The 20877-nt window shown below is 50.6% G+C and overlaps 1 protein-coding gene across 1 annotated transcript in view; it reads right to left on the minus strand.

Annotated features, from left to right (window-relative positions):
• Positions 1-20877, minus strand: part of LOC119977131 (dynein heavy chain 10, axonemal-like) — a 552876-nt gene that overhangs the window by 209816 nt on the left and 322183 nt on the right. Inside the window, 3 exon segments of the mRNA XM_038817763.1 lie at positions 1186-1338; positions 2508-2653; positions 16485-16604. Coding sequence (XP_038673691.1) covers positions 1186-1338; positions 2508-2653; positions 16485-16604 — 419 coding nt within the window.

Raw genomic sequence — 20877 nt, forward strand, 5'->3', positions numbered from 1 at the left:
GCTGGCCTTGTCAGTAATGCTCATCTCCCATTAAATCATTCTTTTTTTAAAATAAGCGTTATTTCTGTTTTCAGAATTGTTGGTCTTAGTTTTCAGAAGTGACCCTTTCCCTGGAAATAGGAAGAACATTTTGTGTGAACCATGGGACCCATTCCTTGTTGCCCTTCCTGTGTTGGTACACTGTGGGGCTCAGCATCTGTGATGTTCTGTTCCACGTGCTGTAGGACTCCATTCGATTGGAGAAGAGTACATTCTTTCCAGCTCTCCACAGAAAGCAGGAGAATGGCACTCAGAGGCTGAGGTAACTCTACAACGAGACAAGTGTCTCTGAATTCGAGCTATTGATCCTCTGGTCCTCTTTCACCATAGGGAACTGTGTTGTATCTCCCTGTCTGCTATGGTCATCCTCACTGTATAATGGCGCAAGGTGGAACAATATGGAGGGCAAGTGGGAAAGTGGAGATGTATATCAGCTGTAATAATATTGAAACAGCGTGGCAGACTCAAGGAAGCCTCCTGTCCGACTCCTGCCCTTATATCTCATGTATTCCTAACTGAGCAGAAATGCACCCTGGTCAGTATGATTGGTGCTCCACCCCATTCACATGAGCTGGTTTTATCTCCCCTCTCTCATGGTAATAGTATTTTTAAATGGTTGTTGTTAAAGATTCAGAATATTGTTGAGTACACAGAAATGTCATGATTGTGACACTATGTATATTGTATGGTAAATGAAGGGTTAATAATGTGAATGCTTCCAATCACTAGATGTGATCAAGAGCATAGCATGAATCACGTGATGCCCTTGATTCGGGGAATAGGTGATTAGGCGGGATAAAGAGTAGTCGTGTTTTCAGAAACTCTGTAAATAAATCGTAGTTTAGTTTATTTATCATCCTTTGTAACTTAGTAAGAAGTTCAATCTATTTCAGTTGTAGATTTAATAAATAAGCTTTGTTTAAAACATAGCTTGATGTTCTTTCTGCGATTCTACACGTCAAAGTCATCCTCATCCAGAAAGCAAAGAACATCACAATGATCAGAACAATTTATAACCTAAAGGATAAATAATGGGGCCATCTGTTAAACATTTATATATCCAATTGTTTCCACACCTTCTATGTGAAAGTTAATTCCTTCTCTTCATTGTCTGATTTGTGATAAATGCACAAGTATCCCACTTACCCGTGGCATGTTCATGTCATCAATGAAGACTAAGAGACGTTTCCCCATGGGTGGACCGTAGGTAACTTTGGTTCTTTTCTCTACATTTGCCTCGAGATTTCTTTGTACATCCATCGAGGTGGTCCGAGAGGAGAAGTTGATTGTCAACAACAGCTAAATGATCAAGAAATTTATTTGAAACACCTTTAACTGCTAAACTAAAATGAATGATAGCTATAGAGAAAGACTGAAGCAATCATAGAATGTTACAACACAAAAGATGGCCATTCAGCCCATCATGCCTGTGTCAGCTCTGAGAAAGACCTATCCCATTTAGTCGCACACAGCAGCTTTCGGCCCACTATCCTAAATGTCAAACTGCTTTTTGAACGGTCTATGGAATCTGATCCCACCACTCTCTCAGATCGCGTACTCCAAATCTTTACAAGCCTCTGTGTGGAGAAATGTCTCTTTATTTCACCTTCAGTTCTTTTGTCAATTATTTTAAATTATGTCCTCTGCTTACCATCCTCATTTCACTTGTTTCCCTCTCCTTGTTCCATCAAAACTCCTCACTATTTTGAATGCCTCTATCAAATCTCCCTTTCAGCTCTGTGGAGAAGATTCTCAGCTTTTTCTGTAATTTGATTCTCTCGGTTTGTCCCAACATCAACCCCACCCATTCCCCACATGGCCACTGTCCCTTGTTGCTCAGTTCTGCTCCAAATGAGCTCTGACCTCTGTTCTCTATGTAACCCAAAGAACAAAGAAAAGTACAGCACAGGAACAGGCCCTTCAACCCTCCAAGCCCGTGCCGACCATGCTGCCCGACTAAACTAAAATCTTCTACACTTCCGGGATCCGTATCCCTCTATTCCCATCCTATTCATGTATTTGTCAAGGTGCCCCTTAAATGTCACTATCGTGTTCTGCAATCCTACCTCTGCCACTATTACCACCCTTCACACCCAAATGGCACCATTAACAACCCCTTTGTCTCATGTTGTGATATCTTTGTTAATCTTGCCTTAACTCTGACCTGTCACTGATTTTCCACTCCACACCATCCCCTCTCTGAAATAATTCTGCACATTCCTATCCCTTTTTAGATCTGTGGGTCATATGGATTTAAAACGTTCAATGTGTTTCTCTCCACAGATGCTGTCAGACCCCGCTGAGTTTATACAGAATTTCTGTTTTTATTTCAGATTCCAGCATCCGCAGTATTTGATTTTATTTAAGGAAAGGAATGGTCCTGGTGCACAGATCCCTGGACAGGCCCACTGCAAACCTCTCTACAGAAGTGACAGAGCGGCAGAGGCAGTAAACAGCCTGGTACGTACATTAACATCGGTGTTCAGATTCTTAAGGAAGTTCTGTGTTGTCGCTGTCTTGGAAGTACCAGATTCTCCCACAAGCAGTACAGGATGTTTAATTTTCACCATCTGTTCAAGCAGCCAACTGACCCGTGTTGTATCCACAGTCGGAACTAGGAGTGATTACACAAAGTTTAAATGGAGCAAAACATGCACATTTATTTCAATATTTACATACATTAAAAAGCTTACATCTAAGAACACTTCCTGTCAATTTTCCTGTGGTGATGGACTTCCGGTGGCGGCGATGAGGGAGTAAGTCGCGCATTTGGTGGATCTCGCTCCAGTCAGACTTTTAGAACTTTTCCCCCCGACTTTTTTGAACTTTTGAGCGCTGGAGTGAAAAGCAATAGCACTCTAGATCTGAATCCATACAGAGTTGTATGGACTTAAGGTGCAGAAGGGAGCGAAAACAGGCGAAGAAGGGGCTGAACAAAAGTGATGTGGAAGCTCAAGTGGGAGGAAAGATGGCCGACGAACGGACCACAGAACGGACAGTCCGGACAGCGCTGGACAACATGCTGAAGGTCATTGAAGAGAGCTTTGCAGCACTGAAGCGGGATAATTTGGAACCGCTCCAGAAAGCGGTGGAGTGACTGGACCAGAACTGGACGCTCAGGATAAGAAGGTCCAGGCACTGGAGAAGACAGTGGAAGAGCAGGCGGATTTCCAAACGGTAACGATGTGGAAATTAGAAAGTTAAAGGAGCAGCAATCAAGGCTGATGGACAAGCTGGAGGACCTGGAAAACAGGTCATGCCAGCAGAATCTGAGAATCATTGGGCTCCCGGAGGGGGCCGAGGGAGTGGATGCCACGGCATATGTGGCAGACATGCTGCAGAAGCTGGTGGGGGATGACTTCTTCCCGCGTCCGTTGGAGCTGGACAGGGCACACAGAGTGTAGGCGAGGCAGCCACGAAGGGGGAAGGGGGAAGGGGGGGGGGCACCCCAGGCGATAGTGGTCAGGTTCCATAGGTTCGTGGACAAGGAGCGGGTTCTGCAGTGGGCCAAGAGCACGAAGAGCTGCTCATGGGACAACAGTGTCCTGCGCATCTACCAGGATCTGAGCCAGGAGGTGGCCAGAAGGAGGGCAGCCTACAGACAAATTAAAGAGATCCTGTTTGAAAAGAAGGTCAAGTTTGGGCTACTTTTCCCGGCGTGGCTTTGGGTCAAATACTGGGAACAGCAACATTATTTTGACGACCTGGAGGAAGCGATGGACTTCGCTAAGGGGCATGGACTGCTGCCGAACTGAGGACCCATGGACTCAAGTTAGAGTGTATTAAGGATGTTTGCATTTGTTCGCAGATTGCCCTTCGTGTTAGCGATTGTCGTTCGGCTCTTTTATTTAAAATTGGGAGTGTTCTTGTGTTTGTGTTTGCCTGTTTGAAAGTTTTAAAGTTAAAGCCAAAGTTATAGTTAAAGTTTAAGTGTTTGGGCGCTGGGGGGCTGTTCAGATTCTTTTTGCTATTTTTCTGGGAATGTTGGGGTGGGTGGTAGCGCCCACCATTACACAGTTTGAATTGCACTATTGTGGGGGTGAGCTTTGCTCTTTGTTTGTTTTCTCTCTGTTTTGGTCCCAGAGCGATTGCTCAAACAGGGCTGTTCTGGGGAGGTGGTGTTGATGGGCGGGGGGGAGAGGGGAGCGGGGGGATAATAGGTGGGAGACATGGTGGCACCGGAGTTGAGAGCCACCAGGCTAGCTGCTTTGAGGTAGCCAACGGGAGCAAGGTGGGGGGGTGTATACAGTCAGTGTATGGCAGGGGTTAGGTTACAAGGGGTTGTTGCTGGGGGGGGGGGGGGGGGGGGGAGATGAATCTGCTGACGAGGGAGGGAACTGAACCAGGTAACAGGGAAGAGGTCGGGGGGTGGGAGCTGCCAAAGAGGCGGACCTGGGGAGGTGCAGTACATGGGGCAGGGGGTGGGCCCAAAAGGGGGATGGCTGATCGGCGTCCGGGGGGGGGGGGGGGGGGGGGGGGGTGCCCTCCAACCAGGATGATCACCTGGAATGTTAGAGGATTAAACGGGCCGGTCAAGAGGACACGTGTGTTCGCGCACTTACGGGCTCTGAAGGCGGATGTAATGTTGCTGCAGGAGACACATTTGAAAGTGACAGACCAGATTAGATTACGGAAGGGCTGGGTTAGCCAGGTCTTCCATTCGGGGCTTGGCGCTAAGACCAGAGGGGTCGCGATCATGATTAACAGACGGGTTAAGTTTGAGGCAGACAGCACAGTTGTGGATGGGGATGGTAGATTCTCATGGTCCGGGGCAAGCTTGAGGGGGTGAGGGTGGTCCTAGTGAATGTCTATGCTCCAAACTGGGATGATGCAGATTTCATCAAAAGGCTGCTGGGGAAAATCCCCGACTTGGGATTTACACAAGCTGATTATGGGTGGGGACATTAATACAGTCCTCGATCCCGATCTGGACCGGTCATGCTCCAGAACGGGCAGGGTCCCGGCAATGGCAAGGGAACTGAGAGGGTTCATGGAACAAATGGGGCGGGTGAACCACTGGAGAATGAGCCAGCCGACGGGGAAGGAGTTCTCGTTCTATTCACATGTTCACAAGGTTTATTCTCGTATTGACTTCTTATTTATGAGTAGGGACTTTTGGAGGGGGTGAGGGATACAGAATACTCAGCGATCACTATTTCGGACCATGCTCCACATTGGGTCGACCTGCTGGTCTGCAAAGAAAGTTACCAGCGCCCACAATGGAGGTTAGAGGTGGGATTGTTGGCAGAGGAGAGGGTGTGAGAGAGAGTGGGAAAATGCATGCAGGATTACCTGCAGGTCAACGATACAGGGGAGGTCTCAGCAGCGGTGCTCTGGGAGACGCTGAAGGCGGTGGTGAGAGGGGAACTGATCTCACTCCGAACCCATAGGGACAGAACGGATAGGGCAGAGATGGACAGACTGGTGCAGGAGATGATACGGACGGATAGGGAATATGCGGACTCCCCGAGGTCAGAGCTACTTAGGGAACGACGGAGACTGCAGGCGGAGCTGGGGGTGCCATCCACTGGGAAGGCCGTAGAGCTGCTCAGAAAGGCCAGGGGCGCGGTGTATGAGTATGGGGAGAAAGCCAGCAGAATGCTTGCATAGCAACTTAGGAAGAGGGAGGCGGCCAGGGAGATAGGGATGGTAGTGGACAGGGCAGGGAACCGGGTTGGAGACCCAGCAGGATTGAACAGGGTATTCAGGGATTTTAGAGCAAGCTGTATACCTCGAAACCCCCACGGGGCCGATGAGGATGAGGCGCTTCTTTGATGGGCTGACCTTCCCAAAGGTGGGCAGGGGGATGGTAGAGGGGCTGGGGGCCCCGATTAGAGCTGAAGAAGTAATGGGGGGCCTGAAGGCCATGCAGTCGGGTAAAGCCCCGGGGCCGGACGGTATCCAGTGGAGTTCTACAAAACGTTCTCGGGGATAGTGGGGCCGGTGCTGGTTAGGGTGTTTAACGAGGCGAGGGACAATGGGGTGCTACCCCCGACGATGTCACAAGCCACCATCCCGTTGATATTAAAACGGGATAAAGATCCGGAAGCTTGTGGGTCCTATAGGCCAATCTCCCTGATTAATGTGGACACTAAACTGCTGGCCAAGATCCTGGCGTCCAGAATCGGAGACTGGGTACCAGAACGTGATTGTGGAGGACCCAAACGGGGTTTTGTTAAGGACGGGCAGCTGGTAGCCAACCTAAGAAGGCTACTCAATGTGATTATGATGCCCCCAGAGGGCAGAGAGGTGGAGGTAGTGGTGACAATGGATGCCGAAAAGCTTTTGCCGGGTGGAGGTGCTGGGACGGTTTGGGTTTGGAGAGGGCTTTGTGGACTGGGTTAAAATGCTATATCAGACCCCGGAGGCTAGTGTAAGGACGAACAGTATGACCTCTGAGTATTTAGACTACACCGCGGGACAAGACAGGGATTGCCCCCTCTCTCCACTGCTGTTTTGCGTTTGGCCATAGAACCGCTGCAATTGCTCTGAGAGCGGCAAGGAAATGCTGACATGGGAATTTGTACCATCAAAATATATAGACAAGAGCTGAAATAATGGCTTTAAAATGTCCACAAAATCACAATGGCCTCTCCTGCACCAATTACCCTCCTTACTCACATCCACTTCACTCGAGGACTACACTGGACAACACCTTCCCGGGGGTCAGCAAGGAAAATGCAAAATGTAAAATAGATCTACACAATGACATAATTTTACTTCCCCTTTATAATGTAAACTGAAACGTTTATTTATTTAATTGAATTATACAGCTTGTTTGTACTCATCAATACTCCCAGGACTGGTAAATGTCGCATTTATTGCCCATGTCACTTATCAGCTTGGCAGCGGTGGTGGTGTGAAGCTGCTGCTTTCTTCAATCACTGCGGCCCCATGTGTGTAGGAAGGGAGTTCCTGGATTTCCCAGCGACAGTGAATGAATAGCGATATTAATTCCACCTCAACATGCTGTGTGGTTTGGAAGGGGCGTTGCAGGTGGCTGCGTTCCCACAAGTTAGGTTCTGGTCAATGGTAACTCCCAGTTTGCTTTAAAGCCATTATAAGAATCTTTCTTAATGTCCCAAGTAGGCTTACATAACACTGCAATGAAGTTACTGTGAAACGCCCCTAGTCGCCACATTCCGGCGCCCTGTTCAGGTACACAGGAGGGAGAATTCAGAAGTCCAATCACCTAACAGCACGTCTTTCGGGGCTTGTGGGAGGAAACCGGAGCACTAGAGAAACCCACGCAGACACAGGGCGAACGTGCAGACTCCGCACAGACAGTGACCCAAGCGGGAATCGAACCTGGGACCCTGGCACTGTGAAGCAACAGTGCTAACACTGTGCGGCAGTGCCGCCCATTGATAATGATGGGGTTTCCAAACATACGGTTAAATAATCCTTTGTTGGAGTTGGACATTGCCTGCCATTTGAGTGGTGTGAATGTAACTTGCCACTTATCAGACCAAGCCTTGATGTTGTCAGCTGTTGCTGCACATAGGCATGGACTATCTGAGGAATTGCACATTTCTGAACACCATTTCTGAATACATTAGCAAACATCCCACTTTCATCTTAAGATGGAGGAAGGTCATCAGTGAAGCATCTGAAGATGTTGGACCTAAGATATTGGGTGGTGAATCTCAATATGGCACTGCCAGGGTGTCAATGAGCACAGTCAGCATTCCAGGGGGTAGTGCCAGGGTGCCAAGGGGCACTGCCAAGGGGTGAGGCCTGAGAAGGGGCCTGAAAGGGGGAGGGCCTTAAAGTGGGGGCCTTCGTCGACCTTGTAGTGGGGTCAGTCACGGTGATAGGCAGAGGGCTGATGCCTGTGAGTGGGTGGGGGGGGGGGGGGGGTGGATCTGGTGAGTGGGGGGTTTGGGTGGTCGGGTTATCTGAAGATTTGGGTCTTGCACTTCCGTTTCCTGGTAGGAATCTCTCCAAGCTCCAAAGAACATGATGTAAGTGTGGGAGGATTGCGATGGAAATGGCACTGGAACAGCTGGTGAGATTCGCACTGGTTTTGCTGCCAAAATAAAACTTTTTGGAAGAATTCCACCCATTATCCTGGGGACCACCTGCAGTGACGTCCTGGAGCTGAGATGATTGGTCTCCATCACCACAACCATCTTCCTTTGTGCCGGGTTATGACTCCAACCAGCGGAGAGGTTTTCCCCCCTGATTCCAGTTTAGCTCGGGCTCCTTGATGCCACACTCGAAAAAATGCTGCCTTGATATCGAGGCCAGTCACTCTCACCTCAATCTCTGGCATTCAGCTCTTTTGTCCATGTTTGAACAAGGCTGTAGTGAGGTCAGGAGCCTGAGTGGCCCCGTCAGAACCCACATTAAACATTGGTGAGCAGGTTATTGCTGAGTAAGTGCTGCTAGATAGCGCTGTGAATGGCCTCTCCATCACTATGCTGATAGCGCTGTGATATGGCCTCTCCATCCCTATGCTGATAGCGCTGTGAATAGCATCTCCATCACTATGCTGAATGGCATCTCCATCACTATGCTGATAGCGCCTGTGAATGGCCTCTCCATCACTATGCTGATAGCGCTGTGAATGGCCTCTCCATCACTATGCTGATAGCGCTGTGAATGGTCTCTCCATCACTATGCTGATAGCGCTGTGAATGGCCTCTCCATCACTATGCTGATAGCGCTGTGAATAGCATCTCCATCACTATGCTGATAGCGCTGTGAATGGCCTCTCCATCACTATGCTGAAGCGCTGTGAATGCCTCTCCATCACTATGCTGATAGCGCTGTGAATGGCCTCTCCATCACTATGCTGAGAGCCTCTCCATCACTATGCTGATATGCTGTGAATGGCCTCTCATCACTATGCTGATAGCGCTGTGAATAGCATCTCCATCACTATGCTGAATGGCATCTCCATCACTATGCTGATAGCGCTGTGAATGGCTCTCCATCACTATGCGCTAGCGCTGTGAATGGCCTCTCCATCACTATGCTGATAGCGCTGTGAATGGTCTCTCCATCACTATGCTGATAGCGCTGTGAATGGCCTGCTCCATACCTATGCTGATAGCGCTGTGAATAGCATCTCCATCACTATGCTGATAGCGCTGTGAATGGCCTCTCCATCACTATGCTGATAGCGCTGTGAATGGCCTCTCCATCACTATGCTGATAGCGCTGTGAATGGCCTCTCCATCACTATGCTGATAGCCTCTCCATCACTATGCTGATAGTGCTGTGAATGGCCTCTCCATCACTATGGCTGATAGCGCTGTGAATGGCCTCTCCATCACTAGCTGAAGCGCTGTGAATGGCCTCTCCATCACATGCTGATAGCGCTGTGAATGGCCTCTCCATCACTATGCTGATAGCGCTGTGAATGGCCTCTCCATCACTATGCTGATAGCGCTGTGAATGGCCTCTCCATCACTATGCTGATAGCGCTGTGAATGGCCTCTCCATCACTATGCTGATAGCGCTGTGAATGGCCTCTCCATCACTATGCTGATAGCGCTGTGAATAGCATCTCCATCACTATGCTGAATGGCATCTCCATCACTATGCTGATAGCGCTGTGAATGGCTCTCCATCACTATGCTGATAGCGCTGTGAATGGCCTCTCCATCACTATGCTGATAGCGCTGTGAATGGTCTCCCATCACTATGCTGATAGCGCTGTGAATGGCCTCTCCATCACTATGCTGATAGCGCTGTGAATAGCATCTCCATCACTATGCTGATAGCGCTGTGAATGGCCTCTCCATCACTATGCTGATAGCGCTGTGAATGGCCTCTCCATCACTATGCTGATAGCGCTGTGAATGGCCTCTCCATCACTATGCTGAATAGCCTCTCCATCACTATGCTGATAGTGCTGTGAATGGCCTCTCCATCACTATGCTGATAGCGCTGTGAATGGCCTCTCCATCACTATGCTGATAGCGCTGTGAATGGCCTCTCCATCACTATGCTGCTAGCGCTGTGAATGGCCTCTCCATCACTATGCTGATAGCGCTGTGAATGGCCTCTCCATCACTATGCTGATAGCGCTGTGAATGGCCTCTCCATCCCTATGCTGATAGTGCTGTGAATGGCCTCTCCATCACTATGCTGATAGCGCTGTGAATGGCCTCTCCATCACTATGCTGATAGCGCTGTGAATGGCCTCTCCATCACTATGCTGATAGCGCTGTCAATGGCCTCTCCATCACTATACTGATAGCGCTGTGAATGGCCTCTCCATCACTATGCTGATAGCGCTGTGAATGGCCTCTCCATCACTATGCTGAATGGCCTCTCCATCACTATGCTGATAGCGCTGTGAATGGCCTCTCCATCACTATGCTGATAGCGCTGTCAATGGCCTCTCATCACTATACTGATAGCGCTGTGAATGGCCTCTCCATCACTATGCTGATAGCGCTGTGAATGGCCTCTCCATCACTATGCTGATAGCGCTGTGAATGGCCTCTCCATCACTATGCTGATAGCGCTGTGAATGGCCTCTCCATCACTATGCTGAATGGCCTCTCCATCGCTCTGCTGATAGCGCTGTGAATGGCCTCTCCATCACTATGCTGATAGCGCTGTGATGGCCTCTCCATCACTATGCTGATAGCGCTGTGAATGGCCTCTCCATCACTATGCTGATAGCGCTGTGAATAGCATCTCCATCACTATGCTGAATGGCATCTCCATCACTATGCTGATAGCGCTGTGAATGGCCTCTCCATCACTATGCTGATAGCGCTGTGAATGGCCTCTCCATCACTATGCTGATAGCGCTGTGAATGGTCTCTCCATCACTATGCTGATAGCGCTGTGAATGGCCTCTCCATCACTATGCTGATAGCGCTGTGAATAGCATCTCCATCACTATGCTGATAGCGCTGTGAATGGCCTCTCCATCACTATGCTGATAGCGCTGTGAATGGCCTCTCCATCACTATGCTGATAGCGCTGTCAATGGCCTCTCCATCACTATGCTGAATAGCCTCTCCATCACTATGCTGATAGTGCTGTGAATGGCCTCTCCATCACTATGCTGATAGCGCTGTGAATGGCCTCTCCATCACTATGCTGATAGCGCTGTGAATGGCCTCTCCATCACTATGCTGAATGGCCTCTCCATCACTATGCTGAATGGCCTCTCCATCACTATGCTGATAGCGCTGTGAATGGCCTCTCCATCACTATGCTGATAGCGCTGTGAATGGCCTCTCCATCACTATGCTGAATGGCATCTCCATCACTATGCTGATAGCGCTGTGAATGGCCTCTCCATCACTATGCTGAATGGCCTCTCCATCACTATGCTGATAGCGCTGTGAATGGCCTCTCCATCACTATGCTGATAGCGCTGTGAATGGCCTCTCCATCACTATGCTGACTGGCCTCTCCATCACTATGCTGATAGCGCTGTGAATGGCCTCTCCATCACTATGCTGATAGCGCTGTGAATGGCCTCTCCATCACTATGCTGATAGCGCTGTGAATGGCCTCTCCATCACTATGCTGATAGCGCTGTGAATGGCCTCTCCATCACTATGCTGATAGCGCTGTGAATGGCCTCTCCATCACTATGCTGAATGGCCTCTCCATCACTATGCTGATAGCGCTGTGAATGGCCTCTCCATCACTATGCTGATAGCGCTGTGAATGGCCTCTCCATCACTATGCTGAATGGCCTCTCCATCACTATGCTGATAGCGCTGTGAATGGCCTCTCCATCACTATGCTGATAGCGCTGTGAATGGCCTCTCCATCACTATGCTGATAGCGCTGTGAATGGCCTCTCCATCACTATGCTGATAGCGCTGTGAATGGCCTCTCCATCACTATGCTGATAGCGCTGTGAATGGCCTCTCCATCACTATGCTGAATGGCCTCTCCATCACTATGCTGATAGCGCTGTGAATGGCCTCTCCATCACTATGCTGAATGGCCTCTCCATCACTATGCTGATAGCGCTGTGAATGGCCTCTCCATCACTATGCTGATAGCGCTGTGAATGGCCTCTCCATCACTATGCTGAATGGCCTCTCCATCACTATGCTGATAGCGCTGTGAATGGCCTCTCCATCACTATGCTGATAGCGCTGTGAATGGCCTCTCCATCACTATGCTGATAGCGCTGTGAATGGCCTCTCCATCACTATGCTGAATGGCCTCTCCATCACTATGCTGATAGCGCTGTGAATGGCCTCTCCATCACTATGCTGATAGCGCTGTGAATGGCCTCTCCATCACTATGCTGATAGCGCTGTGAATGGCCTCTCCATCACTATGCTGATAGCGCTGTGAATGGCCTCTCCATCACTATGCTGATAGCGCTGTGAATGGCCTCTCCATCACTATGCTGATAGCGCTGTCAATGGCCTCTCCATCACTATGCTGATAGCGCTGTGAATGGCCTCTCCATCACTATGCTGAATGGCCTCTCCATCACTATGCTGATAGCGCTGTGAATGGCCTCTCCATCACTATGCTGATAGCGCTGTCAATGGCCTCTCCATCACTATACTGATAGCGCTGTGAATGGCCTCTCCATCACTATGCTGATAGCGCTGTCAATGGCCTCTCCATCACTATGCTGATAGCGCTGTGAATGGCCTCTCCATCACTATGCTGAATGGCCTCTCCATCACTATGCTGATAGCGCTGTGAATGGCCTCTCCATCACTATGCTGAATGGCCTCTCCATCACTATGCTGATAGCGCTGTGAATGGCCTCTCCATCACTATGCTGATAGCGCTGTGAATGGCCTCTCCATCACTATGCTGATAGCGCTGTGAATGGCCTCTCCATCACTATGCTGATAGCGCTGTGAATGGCCTCTCCATCACTATGCTGATAGCGCTGTGAATGGCCTCTCCATCACTATGCTGAATGGCCTCTCCATCACTATGCTGATAGCGCTGTGAATGGCCTCTCCATCACTATGCTGAATGGCCTCTCCATCACTATGCTGATAGCGCTGTGAATGGCCTCTCCATCACTATGCTGATAGCGCTGTGAATGGCCTCTCCATCACTATGCTGATAGCGCTGTGAATGGCCTCTCCATCACTATGCTGAATGGCCTCTCCATCACTATGCTGATAGCGCTGTGAATGGCCTCTCCATCACTATGCTGAATGGCCTCTCCATCACTATGCTGATAGCGCTGTGAATGGCCTCTCCATCACTATGCTGATAGCGCTGTGAATGGCCTCTCCATCACTATGCTGATAGCGCTGTGAATGGCCTCTCCATCACTATGCTGATAGCGCTGTGAATGGCCTCTCCATCACTATGCTGATTTGCTGTGAATGGCCTCTCCATCACTATGCTGATAGCGCTGTGAATGGCATCTCCATCACTATGCTGAATGGCCTCTCCATCACTATGCTGATAGCGCTGTAAATGGCCTCTCCATCACTATACTGATAGCGCTGTGAATGGCCTCTCCATCACTATGCTGATAGCGCTGTGAATGGCCTCTCCATCACTATGCTGATAGCGCTGTGAATGGCCTCTCCATCACTATACTGATAGCGCTGTGAATGGCCTCTCCATCACTATGCTGAATGGCCTCTCCATCACTATGCTGATAGCGCTGTGAATGGCCTCTCCATCACTATGCTGATAGCGCTGTGAATAGCATCTCCATCACTATGCTGATAGCGCTGTGAATGGCCTCTCCATCACTATGCTGATAGCGCTGTGAATGGCCTCTCCATCACTATGCTGATAGCGCTGTGAATGGCCTCTCCATCACTATGCTGATAGCGCTGTCAATGGCATTTCCATCACTATACTGAATGGCCTCTCCATCACTATGCTGATAGCGCTGTGAATGGCCTCTCCATCACTATGCTGAATGGCATCTCCATCACTATGCTGATAGCGCTGTGAATGGCCTCTCCATCACTATGCTGATAGCGCTGTGAATGGCCTCTCCATCACTATGCTGAATGGCCTCTCCATCACTATGCTGATAGCGCTGTGAATGGCCTCTCCATCACTATGCTGATAGCGCTGTGAATGGCCTCTCCATCACTATGCTGATAGCGCTGTGAATGGCCTCTCCATCACTATGCTGAAAGCGCTGTGAATGGCCTCTCCATCACTATGCTGATAGCGCTGTGAATGGCATTTCCATCACTATGCTGATAGCGCTGTGAATGGCCTCTCCATCACTATGCTGATAGCGCTGTGAATGGCCTCTCCATCACTATGCTGATAGCGCTGTGAATGGCCTCTCCATCACTATGCTGAATGGCCTCTCCATCACTATGCTGATAGCGCTCTGAATGGCCTCTCCATCACTATGCTGAATGGCCTCTCCATCACTATGCTGATAGCGCTGTGAATGGCCTCTCCATCACTATGCTGATAGCGCTGTGAATGGCCTCTCCATCACTATGCTGAATGGCCTCTCCATCACTATGCTGATAGCGCTGTGAATGGCCTCTCCATCACTATGCTGATAGCGCTGTGAATGGCCTCTCCATCACTATGCTGATAGCGCTGTGAATGGCCTCTCCATCACTATGCTGATAGCGCTGTCAATGGCCTCTCCATCACTATACTGATAGCGCTGTGAATGGCCTCTCCATCACTATGCTGATAGCGCTGTGAATGGCCTCTCCATCACTATGCTGATAGCGCTCTGAATGGCCTCTCCATCACTATGCTGAATGGCATCTCCATCACTATGCTGATAGCGCTGTGAATAGCATCTCCATCACTATGCTGATAGCGCTGTGAATGGCATCTCCATCACTATGCTGATAGCGCTGTGAATAGCATCTCCATCACTATGCTGATAGCGCTGTGAATGGCCTCTCCATCACTATGCTGATAGCGCTGTGAATGGCCTCTCCATCACTATACTGATAGCGCTGTAAATGGCCTCTCCATCACTATACTGATAGCGCTGTGAATGGCCTCTCCATCACTATGCTGATAGCGCTGTGAATGGCCTCTCCATCACTATACTGATAGCGCTGTGAATGGCCTCTCCATCACTATGCTGAATGGCATTTCCATCACTATGCTGATAGCGCTGTGAATGGCCTCTCCATCACTATGCTGATAGCGCTGTGAATGGCCTCTCCATCACTATGCTGATAGCGCTGTGAATGGCCTCTCCATCACTATGCTGATAGCGCTGTGAATGGCCTCTCCATCACTATGCTGATAGCGCTGTGAATGGCCTCTCCATCACTATGCTGAATGGCCTCTCCATCACTATGCTGATAGTTGAGCTGAGATAGATGGCCCAGTAATTGGCTGCATTGGATTTGTCTGCTTTTTGCAGACAGGAAATACCTGGACAATCTTTCTCATTGTCAGTAAATTTCAGGTTGTAACAGTGCTGATAATATTTCCCTGCCCCACCATCAGAACATCTATGTGGTATTTTCCAATCCCCACACTTGCCCCCCTCAGAATATGAGGAACTTTGCCAACTTTGGACAAGTTGAGCGAGTGGGTAAACGAATGGCAGATGCAGTATCATTTGGATAAATGTGAGGTTGTCCACTTTGGTCGCAAAAACGAGACGGCAGACTATTATCTGAGTGGCCATAAATTTGGAGAGGAGAATGGATAACGAGACCTGGGTGTCCTCGTGCACCAGTCGCTGAAGGTAAGCATGCAGGTACAGCAGGCGGTAAAGAAGGCTAATGGTATGTTGGCCTTCATAGTGAGAGGATTCGGGTACAGGAGCAGGGATGTGTTGCTGCAATTGTACAGGGCCTTGGTGAGGCCACACCTGGAATACTGTGGGCAGTTTTGGTCTCCTTCTCTGAGGAAGGATGTTCTAGCTATAGAGGGGTTACAGTGAAAGTTTACCAGACTGATTCCTGGGATGGAAGTACTGATGTACGAGGAGAGATTGAATTGGTTAGGATTGTATTCGCTGGAGTTCAGAAGAATGAGGGGGGATCTCATAGAAACCTATAAAATTCTAACAGGACTGGACAGAGTAGATGTGGGGAAGGTGTTCCCGATGGTGGGTGTGTCCAGAACCAGGGGGCACAGCCTGAGGATATGGGGTAGACGGTTTAGGACAGAGATGAGGAGACATTTCTTCATCCAGAGAGTAGTCGGCCTGTGGAATTTGTTACCACAGGAGGTAGTTGAGTCCAAAACATTGTATGGTTTCAGGAAGCAGTTGTATAGCACTGAGAGCGAAGGGAATCGGGGGCTTTGGGGGAAAGCAGGATCAGGCTATTGAGTTGGATGATCAGCCATGATCATAATGAATGGCACAGCGGGTTCGAAGGGCCAAATGGCCTCCTCCTGTTATTAATGATGCATTAGATTTGTATTTCCAGTTGATGCCCACTAGGAATTAAATTTAATCTAAACTGTCGCATAAAGGGCCCTGACAACAGCAGATATTCTAAATTTAGATCCGAGCCTTCCAGATCCAGTATCAAACACATTGCAGGTAGATAGAAACTTACCAAGAATGTCTATAAATTTGACTTGAGGATCATGGACATATTTAGTCACCAGCTTGCTCCAGGGAATCCATTTCAGTTTCACATCATCAAAGTGGAAGTCGTAAAGAGTTGGTAGGTGACCTACAACAAATACAAAAGTTCAACTTCAAGAATGTAACATTACTGAATAACTGGTGTTAAAACTCTCAGATTCCTGGAGGCTCACTTACCGAGTAAACGGACAATAAATACAGAATTTTCAGGAGGACTTGAGCAAGGAAATTAAACGTTTGTCAGAGATTTAAGTTGAAATACAACAACTAATTACATAAAAGCAAAATACTGCAGATACTGGAAATCGGAAATAATTGGTATTATCATTTTTAATTTAGACTAACAGGGAAGAATATACAGTTGCTTCTTGTCCCTCTCAGGACTCCCACCACTCACTGTTCCCAAATACAAACCCTTCAGCATCAGTGACAATGAATTAGCAACTGAGGATAAATCTCCATTTCTTAAATGTGTTGGCCAGGGTATTCATTAGTTCTCATATCTGCCCCCTGTGTTTCTGATAACTGCACCCTGCGCCAGACATTGCATCTTCCCCACTTCTCCCAATTGGAAAATGTACAAATGCACCTCTGAGACCTAACAAGCTCACCAATCAGATCGGAGGTCTGTGTGTGTGTGTGTGTGTGTAGGAGTTGCCATGTTTCACCAACCACACACCTTTTGAAAATCACACCGTATTCCGGAGGATGGGGTTCCAGTAATATCCTCCAGGAATACAACAATCAATACAAGCCGCCAACCTTTCTTGTCCCAGTGTCCATTGCCAGCTCTCTGTGGGAACGCAGTCTGCCATTGCCAGCTCTCTGTGGGAACGCAGTGTGCTATTGCCAGCTCTCTGTGGGAACGCAGTGTGTCCATTGCCAGCTCTCTGTGGGAACGCAGTGTGCCATTGCCAGCTCTCTGTGGGAACGCAGTGTCCCATTGCCAGCTCTCTGTGGGAACGCAGTGTATCATTGCCAGCTCTCTGTGGGAACGCAGTCTGCCATTGCCAGCTCTCTGTGGGAACGCAGTGTGCCATTGCCAGCTCTCTGTGGGAACGCAGTGTGCCATTGCCAGCTCTCTGTGGGAACGCAGTGTGTCATTGCCAGCTCTCTGTGGGAACGCAGTGGGCTATTGCCAGCTCTCTGTGGGAACGCAGTGTGCCATTGCCAGCTCTCTGTGGGAACGCAGTCTGCCATTGCCAGCTCTCTGTGGGAACGCAGTGTGCCATTGCCAGCTCTCTGTGGGAACGCAGTGTGTCATTGCCAGCTCTCTGTGGGAACGCAGTCTGCCATTGCCAGCTCTCTGTGGGAACGCAGTGTCCCATTGCCAGCTGTGGGAACGCAGTGGGCTATTGCCAGCTCTCTGTGGGAACGCAGTGTGCCATTGCCAGCTCTCTGTGGGAACGCAGTCTGCCATTGCCAGCTCTCTGTGGGAACGCAGTGTATCATTGCCAGCTCTCTGTGGGAACGCAGTGGGCTATTGCCAGCTCTCTGTGGGAACGCAGTGTATCATTGCCAGCTCTCTGTGGGAACGCAGTCTGCCATTGCCAGCTCTCTGTGGGAACGCAGTGTCCCATTGCCAGCTCTCTGTGGGAACGCAGTGTCCCATTGCCAGCTCTCTGTGGGAACGCAGTGTGCCATTGCCAGCTCTCTGTGGGAACGCAGTCTGTCATTGCCAGCTCTCTGTGGGAACGCAGTGTGTCATTGCCAGCTCTCTGTGGGAACGCAGTGTGCCATTGCCAGCTCTCTGTGGGAACGCAGTGTCCCAATGCCAGCTCTCTGTGGGAACGCAGTGTCCCATTGCCAGCTCTCTGTGGGAACGCAGTGTCCCATTGCCAGCTCTCTGTGGGAACGCAGTGTCCCATTGCCAGCTCTCTGTGGGAACGCAGTGTGCCATTGCCAGCTCTCTGTGGGAACGCAGTGTCCATTGCCAGCTCTCTGTGGGAACGCAGTCTGCCATTGCCAGCTCTCTGTGGGAACGCAGTGTCCATTGCCAGCTCTCTGTGGGAACGCAGTCTGCCATTGCCAGCTCTCTGTGGGAACGCAGTGTGCCATTGCCAGCTCTCTGTGGGAACGCAGTGTCCATTGCCAGCTCTCTGTGGGAACGCAGTGTCCCATTGCCAGCTCTCTGTGGGAACGCAGTGTCCCATTGCCAGCTCTCTGTGGGAACGCAGTGTGTCATTGCCAGCTCTCTGTGGGAACGCAGTGTCCCATTGCCAGCTCTCTGTGGGAACGCAGTGTGCCATTGCCAGCTCTCTGTGGGAACGCAGTGTGCCATTGCCAGCTCTCTGTGGGAACGCAGTGGGCTATTGCCAGCTCTCTGTGGGAACGCAGTGTCCCATTGCCAGCTCTCTGTGGGAACGCAGTGTGCCATTGCCAGCTCTCTGTGGGAACGCAGTGGGCTATTGCCAGCTCTCTGTGGGAACGCAGTCTGCCATTGCCAGCTCTCTGTGGGAACGCAGTGTGTCATTGCCAGCTCTCTGTGGGAACGCAGTGTCCCATTGCCAGCTCTCTGTGGGAACGCAGTGTGCCATTGCCAGCTCTCTGTGGGAACGCAGTGTGTCATTGCCAGCTCTCTGTGGGAACGCAGTCTGCCATTGCCAGCTCTCTGTGGGAACGCAGTGTGCCATTGCCAGCTCTCTGTGGGAACGCAGTCTGCCATTGCCAGCTCTCTGTGGGAACGCAGTGTCCCATTGCCAGCTCTCTGTGGGAACGCAGTGTGTCATTGCCAGCTCTCTGTGGGAACGCAGTGTGCCATTGCCAGCTCTCTGTGGGAACGCAGTGTCCCATTGCCAGCTCTCTGTGGGAACGCAGTGTGCCATTGCCAGCTCTCTGTGGGAACGCAGTCTGCCATTGCCAGCTCTCTGTGGGAACGCAGTGTCCATTGCCAGCTCTCTGTGGGAACGCAGTCTGTCAGCTCTCTGTGGGAACGCAGTCTGCCATTGCCAGCTCTCTGTGGGAACGCAGTCTGCCATTGCCAGCTCTCTGTGGGAACGCAGTGTCCCATTGCCAGCTCTCTGTGGGAACGCAGTGTGTCATTGCCAGCTCTCTGTGGGAACGCAGTCTGCCATTGCCAGCTCTCTGTGGGAACGCAGTGTGCCAGCTCTCTGTGGGAACGCAGTGTCCCATTGCCAGCTCTCTGTGGGAACGCAGTGTGCCATTGCCAGCTCTCTGTGGGAACGCAGTGTCCCATTGCCAGCTCTCTGTGGGAACGCAGTGTCCCATTGCCAGCTCTCTGTGGGAACGCAGTGTCCCATTGCCAGCTCTCTGTGGGAACGCAGTGTCCCATTGCCAGCTCTCTGTGGGAACGCAGTCTGCCATTGCCAGCTCTCTGTGGGAACGCAGTGTGTCATTGCCAGCTCTCTGTGGGAACGCAGTGTCCCATTGCCAGCTCTCTGTGGGAACGCAGTGTCCATTGCCAGCTCTCTGTGGGAACGCAGTGTCCCATTGCCAGCTCTCTGTGGGAACGCAGTGTCCCATTGCCAGCTCTCTGTGGGAACGCAGTGTCCATTGCCAGCTCTCTGTGGGAACGCAGTCTGCCATTGCCAGCTCTCTGTGGGAACGCAGTGTCCATTGCCAGCTCTCTGTGGGAACGCAGTGGGCTATTGCCAGCTCTCTGTGGGAACGCAGTGTGCCATTGCCAGCTCTCTGTGGGAACGCAGTGTCCATTGCCAGCTCTCTGTGGGAACGCAGTGGGCTATTGCCAGCTCTCTGTGGGAACGCAGTCTGCCATTGCCAGCTCTCTGTGGGAACGCAGTCTGCCATTGCCAGCTCTCTGTGGGAACGCAGTCTGTCAGCTCTCTGTGGGAACGCAGTGTGCCATTGCCAGCTCTCTGTGGGAACGCAGTCTGCCATTGCCAGCTCTCTGTGGGAACGCAGTCTGTCAGCTCTCTGTGGGAACGCAGTGTGCCATTGCCAGCTCTCTGTGGGAACGCAGTCTGCCATTGCCAGCTCTCTGTGGGAACGCAGTGTCCCATTGCCAGCTCTCTGTGGGAACGCAGTCTGCCATTGCCAGCTCTCTGTGGGAACGCAGTCTGTCATTGCCAGCTCTCTGTGGGAACGCAGTGTGTCATTGCCAGCTCTCTGTGGGAACGCAGTGTGCCATTGCCAGCTCTCTGTGGGAACGCAGTCTGCCATTGCCAGCTCTCTGTGGGAACGCAGTGTGCCATTGCCAGCTCTCTGTGGGAACGCAGTCTGCCATTGCCAGCTCTCTGTGGGAACGCAGTGTGCCAGCTCTCTGTGGGAACGCAGTGTCCCATTGCCAGCTCTCTGTGGGAACGCAGTCTGCCATTGCCAGCTCTCTGTGGGAACGCAGTGTCCATTGCCAGCTCTCTGTGGGAACGCAGTGTCCCATTGCC

This window comes from Scyliorhinus canicula, chromosome 1 (assembly GCF_902713615.1).
Source record: "Scyliorhinus canicula chromosome 1, sScyCan1.1, whole genome shotgun sequence".
NCBI lineage: Eukaryota > Metazoa > Chordata > Chondrichthyes > Carcharhiniformes > Scyliorhinidae > Scyliorhinus > Scyliorhinus canicula.